The sequence below is a fragment of the Lutjanus erythropterus genome, chromosome 9, assembly GCF_056507025.1.
Source record: "Lutjanus erythropterus isolate fLutEry1 chromosome 9, fLutEry1.hap2, whole genome shotgun sequence".
NCBI lineage: Eukaryota > Metazoa > Chordata > Actinopteri > Lutjaniformes > Lutjanidae > Lutjanus > Lutjanus erythropterus.
This window is the reverse complement of record NC_139325.1, coordinates 13,845,757-13,853,759: the sequence shown is the minus strand read 5'-3', so window position 1 is coordinate 13,853,759 and position 8,003 is coordinate 13,845,757. Positions and strand designations below refer to the sequence as shown.

The following is an 8,003-nucleotide window of genomic DNA, read 5'->3' as shown; positions in this document are numbered from 1 at the left end:
TTAGGAAAATGTATAAGTGTTCGAAAATAAATAAATCATGAGACACAGCCAGAGTCACAAGTGATTGAGTATTTAAACTGGTTTAAGCTTGTCCTGTAAGGGTGTGCAAAATATGTTGCTGAACTTGATGGTGAGCTTCAAAATTATTTTCTCTTCCTGAACAAACTTCAGATTCCCAGAAACCTACACCTGTTAGCAAAATAAAAAAAAAAGGCATGCTGTTGTTGAGGGAGGTATGTCTATATAAGTCACAGTGTCTCAGTATCAGTTCACACTCTGCTAAGGACTCGAGCTGGTTTCAAGAGAGCACAACCTCCAGGTGAGTTTGAACATCTCTATCTGCAGGTTTTAACTATGTGGAACGTAGTTACTTTTTTACCAACTTTAATAGCATCTCACTGTGGCTGCAGGTGTTGATTATTTGCATTCTAGTTTTTTATCATAAGTTACAGGCCGTGTAGAGATTTACAGAAGAGGATTAGGGCCACATGTGAAAAAATTACTTGTGTTCCAAGTTAAAAGTCAGAATTCTAAGCAAAGAGTCAGAAATCTGAGGTTTGAGTAAACTTTAATCTCAGAATTTCAACTTTAAATTCAGAACTCAAATGAATTCTTCACCCTAATTCTCATGTGAAGGCTGTTGAGTTACTGCTTCAGAAAACAAATTTCAGATTATTTTCATGTCTAAAGAAATTCAGAAAGCTGTTGATAATAATAATAACATGATGACGATGACATTTGATGAACAAGTTTCTGATTGCAGTGTTGTCTCCGGGTTCTTTCAGACACAATGTTTTCCTTCCTGGTCTTTGCTGTGCTCTGTACGAGCTGCCTGGCAGCAAAAGGCAACTGTAAGAAGTTTTAAATACATTTTTTGTACTTTTTAAATCAAACTTTTTAATAAGATTTTTTGTACATAAATGTTTATGTCAAGTTAAGAAGTAGTAGCTTCCTCTTCTCCTTCACATTAACAATAACTTTTTTTTCCCTCTCTCCAGCTGGCGTGCTGCATTACTCCTTCTCTCTTGCTGTTGGAGGTGGTTCTGGCAATTCCTTCTCCACAGAGGGGGATGGAAGGATCACAGGAGTCAGGCTCTGGGAAGTGTACAATGCCTACATCGCTGGGTCAGTCTCTTCACTTTGTTGTTCATATTGTCCATTGGGACGAGGGAGGATGGTCTGAAGTGTTTTGAACACTGGGCATGAGTCTTTTTTGGTGACTGGTATGAACTTTGAGGGTCTTGCAGTTGTCTAAGTCAAAGAGAGGGTCCACTGAAAGTTTTACTAAAGACAGAGAAGGCTTTTTTTTTTCAAAAAGTGAACCATTAGATTCATCCAAACTTTACAACTAAGTAATTTTGACTGAGTCCCTTACTGACTTTGATAGTGTCAGTCTTAATCACTGCTTACATTTGCTCTATTGTTCTTACATGCTCTCACATTTTTTGTAGATGTGATCTTCAGTGTTGAACAGTGTTTTTTTTCTCTCTCTCTCTCCTGTGTCCCTGCAGTATCCAGCTGCGCTATGATTACATTTGGACCAAAGTGGTTGGTCGTAAATATGGCCATACGCATGAGCTCAGCCTAACAGATGATGAGAAGATTATTCAGGTAAGAGATTTCACAATCAATATTAATTAATATTAGTGAAATATTAATTTGGTGTTGTTTCAGGGGAAGGCTGGTAAGCATCAGAAAAGAAACTTTTGTTCTGGATGAAACATTTTGATTATGAATTTAAAGCTATAATATGCAAACCATTTAGGCATTCAAATATCTAAACGTGTACTATCACAAATGTTTCCAACAATGTTCAGATCTGTAACTTATTCAAGGTAATACTGTCATTGCTAGCTAGTTGCTAACTGCTATAACTTCCAGGAAAATAGGAGAAAGAGTAAGAGGGAGTGAGGAAGTCAGCAAACATGACAAAACATAACATGAATAAAACTTTAATATTACTTTGTCCAGAAGCATGGGACATGTCAGATTTCCATCAGCTATGGTGATTGTTTAAAAATTATTTGAACATAATAACTCCCGTGGTCCCACGCTACTTCATGACATCATCAAACTACATCATTTGATATTTGACATTTCATGTGACCCCTAACAGCATAAACTCACATTTTCTATGATTAAATGAGTAATGTACTGTAATTTGTATGACAATATGTACATCTATGGTTATAAAATACATATGATGTGTTTAACTGTGTAAATGTGATCACACTGTTATGTTTCAGGTGTCTGGTAAATTCCACACTAACTACATCTACCAGCTGATTTTCGTGACCTCCAGAGGGCGCTCTCTGATCGTAGGCCAGCCATACCAGGTATTTACCTTCTACCTCTCTGTTTATTATCAATTATCAGTACTAACAATCATCATGTATTAACTTGTGATGCTATGTTACAGAGATCCTTTAACTTCCACCCAAAATTTGACGATGCAAGCCTCATAATGCTGAGTGGACGAAGCAATAGCGCTGGGATTACTTCACTGGCGGCCCACTGGGGGTCAGAGTACATCAATAAAGGCAACAGCACTGCTGATGCTTAAAATGAGCATCTAAAAACTGATTAATAATCCAGTTTTGATTAATAATCATCATCTGTGAATAATCAACCTCTCTTTTCATTAAGAAATCATCCAGTCTACTTGATTACAGCAACATGTATTAATATGTGTGCACTTGGTAATGCGAACCTCTTCTTTTGATACCTCTGTAAAATTGTGTTTAAAGGAACAATGGTTTACTAATGAGGAAAAATACAAAATTTGTGGTGACTTTTAAAGATAAACTCAGTGTGGTGCAGTTTAACACACAAACTATGTTAAACATGTCATAGCAGCACTTTTTCATGTATCAATGAAGGGACTTTAATTAAAGGCATTTTGCATTACAGCATTGAAGGAAAGATTATTGATTGTTGCACTTAATCAATATCAGGTCTTGTGAAGAATGCACCTGGAAAGATAACCATGGATTACACAAATGTCTGAATGCTTTTTATTTGTGTTTTCTGTGTATTTTAATTTTTTAACCATATTAAATTCTGTTGCATACAGTCTTTTGTGTCCTTGTCTAAATTCATAAAACAACAAAATAAGAGCAACTTGGTTAATCAAGAAAGCTATACACACACGCACACACACATGTATATATATATATATTATGTATATATATATATGTTCCTACAGTAAGTATATTCAGACTCCAGTTTGAATATACATACTATTATGTTGTTTTTTTCCCCACTTCAGTGGCAAAATGCACTTAGATTTTCCTAAAAGAAAAAGTTCATACTGAATGTGTTGAAAAATGTAAAAAGTATTCCAGCATGATCACATTTACAGTTTCTATACAAGTTTTAATTTGACTGAAGCCTTGTCCCACTCTGAAGTTAGATCTCCGTCAGTCTTCTATTCTATTGTCCTTGTTCTGTGGTTTTCCAGGTACGGTAGCTCAGGTAACTGCTTCCTGCATAGCACAGTGTGGTGAGAAATGCAAAGAACTGAGAAGCGTGAAAGGTGCAGAGAAGATGAGAAAAAGCAAAAGTATGAGAAAATAAAGAGGGACAGAGAAACAAGTAAAAGTGAATTTTAATATTTTAAAAGCATACAGCAATTTGTTCTATTTTATAACTCTGAGTCGAGGCACGAGTGAAATGTGTGTCCACATAACACACAGATGATGCATTTAAAGTACATGGTAGTTTATGATAAAAGAAGTGACATGTCCCCGAAATTACCAGTCTTTTTCCTATTTACTGAGTGGCCACCTTTTACTACAATAACACAATGAGGATGAGGACTTTCACCTCACTTGTTGTTTTTGTAAATGTCGTGTAATGATATTTTACTTTTAATTGTGATTAATAATGTTGTAGCATAACACCACACACAAGTTATTGAGACTGTCTGGATTCTTTAATACTATGTGTAAAAAAATTTGCATTTACTTTTTAAGTAATTCCATTTTTTTCAGATTTTTTTTATTATTTAGACACATTAAGATGCACAGTAAATGTGCCACAAAGTTTAGTCTGTGGTCCTTTAATGACACTGTTTCTACTGTACTTTATTTGTGATTACATTATCAGCTTTGACTTTTATTGACAGTATGTAGCAAAAAATGAGTACAATTTAACAATATTTTCATTAGTGTATAATCACATGAAAATAAGAATCATTGTTTTCACTGCCTTATATCTACAGAGGCAACAGGTCCTCTTCCACAAAGTCACCACCATTTTTCTGCAGTAACCCAGAATGCACAAACCAAACACTGGCTCTGAAGATGCCATTTTGCGTTTTGCACAAGTTTTTGCTGCCACTGTAGGCTTTCCTACATGTTTGAAAAGGGAGAGTGAGTCAAGGTGTTTGCGATCTGCAATCTCACCACTGGATGCCACTAAACCCTACAAACTAAACTCTATTTGTCAGTCTTATTATAAAATTCTGTATTTTTGCCATGTCTGTAAGATAGCAAATGAACTTGCGCCTGGTCTGTGCAGCCATGAGCAGGAGGTCTAAAAATTAAGGCAAAACAAAGGCATTGCCAGGCATGTTTCCTACCTTGTGCTCGTCGTATTGGAGTAAAAACCAGCTGAAACCTGGTCGAAACGCAAAGTCTATAGTGCAATCAGTCTGTCTCCACAAGATCATAAGTAAAAGGTCATTATCCACAAAAACAACACTGAGGAAATGACCGTGATGTCATCTTTGGTTGCTACAGCCCAGCTACAGATTACACTGTAGATTACACTGTACATGTGCTTGTTGTAGTATTCCTCAAATGTTTTAGCTTCAAGGAGCAACATGTGGCAGTAGTCTGCATAATAGTAAGTACTTATGGGTGCAAAGTGAGTACAGCAGCATGTCCAAGCCATAGGTTGAAATCTTATTTAATATACAATCTATGGTTGAAGTGATCTACAGGAGCACAGGATGCACACAACATCATAAACTGACAATAACAAGTGAGGACGAGTCCTATACTGTAAGTTGAGCTGTCAGCTGTCTGTCAGTGTAAAGTTAAGCCCATTGTCAGGAAAACAAAAGCCCACTGCTCTGAAAATCCACACTCTGGGGTTTGAGTTGGGTCGCTGCCTTCTAGAAGGTTATTAATGATTTCACCTACTCATTTGGTAAACATTCAGCATTAATCTGAACTCTAACTTAAGTGAAATGGGCATACAACACAGAACCTCCAGCCTGGAATAGAAATTTTAAAGGAGGACACTGCTACTGGGAGAGTTAATGTCAGAGAGGCAAGTATTTCAACATAGCATGTTTCCATAATCACTGATGACATTTAATTTTCATTTTATGTTTTATTTTGGAAAACATAAAACAGATTTCTCCTTCAAGGAGGATGCGCTTGTCCTGTTATGTGTAATGTGGACACAAACTTCTGTTATGTTTTGAACAACCATTTCCCTCAACACATCACATTAACAGGTGTTCTCTTACTGCAGATGCTGCCCTGCAGTTGTAGTTGTGTCGCCCCCTAATGGCCTGGGTGACTGAGAAAGCATCTACTACTGCTGCCACCAGATACAGAGCCGCTGCACAACAGTTCAAATACAGCGACTGGAAGACAGAAAGACACAAAAAGTGAATTACAAATACAAAGACAAAACAGTTGGGCCATTCTTTTAAACATTCTGTGTGTGTGTGTGTGTGTGTGTGTGTGTGTGTGTGTGTGTGTGTGTGTGTGTGTGTGTGTGTGTGTGTGTGTGTTACCAGTGTAGTCCAGGGGACCTGTGGTATCCTGTGGTGGGCTCCAGTGAGGTAAATTATAAACAGGAAAACAGCCAGAATCCAGCACAAGACGGCAACAAACATCACCCAGCAGAGAGCGGCCAGATGAAAATAGTCTGTACCCCCAATCAGAATCCACACCAACATGCCACACACCTGGAGGAGAGGAGGGCAACAAAAAATCAAAAATACATGTTTTTCCTCTTACCCTGCAGTGCTATTTGTCCATCTAGAAAGTTTTGGAGATATCGACCATAGAGATGTCTTCCATCTGGAACTTGATGATACTCAGCTTGTTGTGCTCAAGGCAAAAAAAGAAAGTTTCATGTAGGAACTACAGTATTTTCTTTCTAATAGAAAGATCATAGTTCAGTCAGTTTTTTTACATTGAAGCTACAAGCAGTGATTGGTTTCACCACTTAATTCTAAAAAGGATGTCGATATAGGACATGAAAACTTAAAACAAACCAAACTAAAAACCACAACAAAAAGTAGTGTTTCAAGTCACTCTTGTTTTAAAAGCCTTACTGATCAAGTCATTTGTCGTTCCATGAGTAATTTCCAACTTCCTCAACACTCAGCATGCCACATCTCCTCTGAATCCAAGTGTTATGGTGAGTTACTAAATCTCTTTCCTTCCAACACTAATCCAAACCCTCCCTTCCTGTTCCACAACAAAAGATTCCTGCTGGATGTTTCATATCACAGGAAGAAAACATTTTCTGGTCTGAAACACGACTTCAAGCAGGGTTGGTTTCTTTTAAAATGAAACCTCTTGCAGGTTAACAGTTTGATGTCCAAGTAAATGAGCTGTTTCAGGGCACCAACCTGTCACATTGATTTAAATCCGAAATCTTAAATGTAGTGTTCTCCAGAAGTAATTTTCATCGTTTTATTATCTCATGTATGTATGACTTCAGGCTTGACAAATATATTGTATGTGCCCTCAATGTGTTATATACTTCAGACTTGTTGCAATTGTTTGCAGTCTGATTACACCAACTGTGGTTTCTGCATGGCAGCCAGCCAGACTGTATTTACAGAACAACTGTCACGACTTTTTCTCTCATCTGATTTAGAAAGGAAGAGACACAATGAGGGAGAGGAAGGAGGAAGAGCTGATTTGCTCTCTGGGTTCGGTCCTTCCTATTTTCAAAGAAAAATCATTCTTAGTTTTTCGTAACTCTGAAACTCTGTTAAACAAAGAAATGCCACAAAAATCATTTATGCTTCTATTACTGTCATGAATTTCAGATCAAGTTGATTTTAAAAAAAATTCAGTTATCAATACATTGTTATCAATGCAAGGTAGTTATTAATGTTTTATTCTAACACAAAACCTGCCATGTGTGTTCTGCTGTGGACAAGAAACAGATCAAGTTGTCCTTGGGTGTGTGTGTGTGTGTATTTCTGCATCACCTGGTGAGAGAATAACATCCACATACCTGCAACATATTCCTCTTTTAATGTCTCTCATAAACATTCAAACTATTGCCCCTCCCTGACATGCTTATTAAATTAAGCAGTTGATCCAGTAGCACCTTGTTGTCATCAGCTCTGTTGTGGTGAAGACATTTCAGAGCTAGTGGACATCTTGTAATGACACAGTTTTCAAACGTGTTAAAATCCATATCCACACTTACTATCTCAGCCAGGAGCAGGATTCCTTTGGGAGTTGTGGTGAAGTGCTGGTCGAAGGCCAGGGTGGAGGTCGAGATGTTGCATTCTGGCACCGAGGGAGTCCTGCGGGCCGACGCCACAGCGTTTCTGTCCATGGTCTGACAGTCTGTGGGCTTTCAGTCAAGTTGTCGCTGTTCCAGAGGAAGTTGGGTTCCTGTCCCGGACTCTGACAAGGACACCCCCACCCCCTTGAACTGATAAATACTGTATATCAGCTCACAAATTTACAGTATTCCCAGATACAAACATTTAAGTGTCATTCGCCCTCATTTAAAAATCACTGACTGGAGAAAGTAGGACTTCTTCCACTGTTGGCTTTTTTAAAAAATGTACAATTTTACAGAGGAGAAGCAATTTGGTACTAAAAAAGATAGAAGTTAGAAAGAAAGACTGTGTTGCCATTGTTCTGTCGCTGCTTATTTCATTCTTTTATTGTGTGGTTATGAACCATCATGCTACATTACACATTTGAACTGGGGCAGAAGTGACAATAGATAGGAGGGAAATGGAGATGACAGTCCCTTCAGAGGTAGTAAACTAAAACTACAACAAT

General features: G+C 37.7%; 2 protein-coding genes across 3 annotated transcripts; one reads left to right on the top strand and one right to left on the bottom strand.

Annotated features, from left to right (window-relative positions):
• Positions 1 to 728: 728 nt before the first annotated feature.
• On the top strand, positions 729 to 2,809 carry LOC146321168 (zymogen granule membrane protein 16-like). Of its 2 annotated transcripts, none has more exons than XM_084726214.1 (5): positions 729 to 851; positions 999 to 1,125; positions 1,512 to 1,611; positions 2,247 to 2,336; positions 2,420 to 2,809. In XM_084726214.1, exons 1-5 carry the CDS (start codon positions 791 to 793, stop codon positions 2,561 to 2,563), a joined length of 522 nt encoding a protein of 173 aa, XP_084582340.1. In that variant the 5' UTR covers positions 729 to 790; the 3' UTR covers positions 2,564 to 2,809. The 2 variants fall into 2 exon arrangements, with proteins under 2 accessions (XP_084582340.1, XP_084582341.1); XM_084726215.1 differs by having other exon boundaries at positions 731 to 845.
• Positions 2,810 to 3,243: 434 nt separating this feature from the next.
• On the bottom strand, positions 3,244 to 7,569 carry cmtm8b (CKLF-like MARVEL transmembrane domain containing 8b). Its single transcript, XM_084726213.1, has 4 exons — positions 7,414 to 7,569; positions 5,753 to 5,926; positions 5,480 to 5,599; positions 3,244 to 3,519 (listed from the first exon to the last, which is right to left on the bottom strand). The coding sequence occupies exons 1-4, from the start codon at positions 7,543 to 7,545 to the stop codon at positions 3,433 to 3,435; spliced, it is 513 nt and encodes a 170-aa protein (XP_084582339.1). The 5' UTR covers positions 7,546 to 7,569; the 3' UTR covers positions 3,244 to 3,432.
• Positions 7,570 to 8,003: the final 434 nt, after the last annotated feature.

What these genes read in the sequence shown, in the direction of transcription:
- cmtm8b (XM_084726213.1), bottom strand. Translation starts at nt 7,545, where the DNA reads ATGGACAGAAACGCTGTGGCGTCGGCCCGCAGGACTCCCTCGGTGCCA. An exon ending in AGGTCCCCTGGACTACACTG is followed by an intron (nt 5,600 to 5,752) that starts GTAACACACACA and finishes TCTGTCTTCCAG; the next exon opens with TCGCTGTATTTGAACTGTTG. An exon ending in ACTGCAGGGCAGCATCTGCA is followed by an intron (nt 3,520 to 5,479) that starts GTAAGAGAACAC and finishes CACGCTTCTCAG; the next exon opens with TTCTTTGCATTTCTCACCAC.
- LOC146321168 (XM_084726214.1), top strand. Translation starts at nt 791, where the DNA reads ATGTTTTCCTTCCTGGTCTTTGCTGTGCTCTGTACGAGCTGCCTGGCA. An exon ending in ATGATGAGAAGATTATTCAG is followed by an intron (nt 1,612 to 2,246) that starts GTAAGAGATTTC and finishes GTTATGTTTCAG; the next exon opens with GTGTCTGGTAAATTCCACAC. An exon ending in TCGTAGGCCAGCCATACCAG is followed by an intron (nt 2,337 to 2,419) that starts GTATTTACCTTC and finishes GCTATGTTACAG; the next exon opens with AGATCCTTTAACTTCCACCC.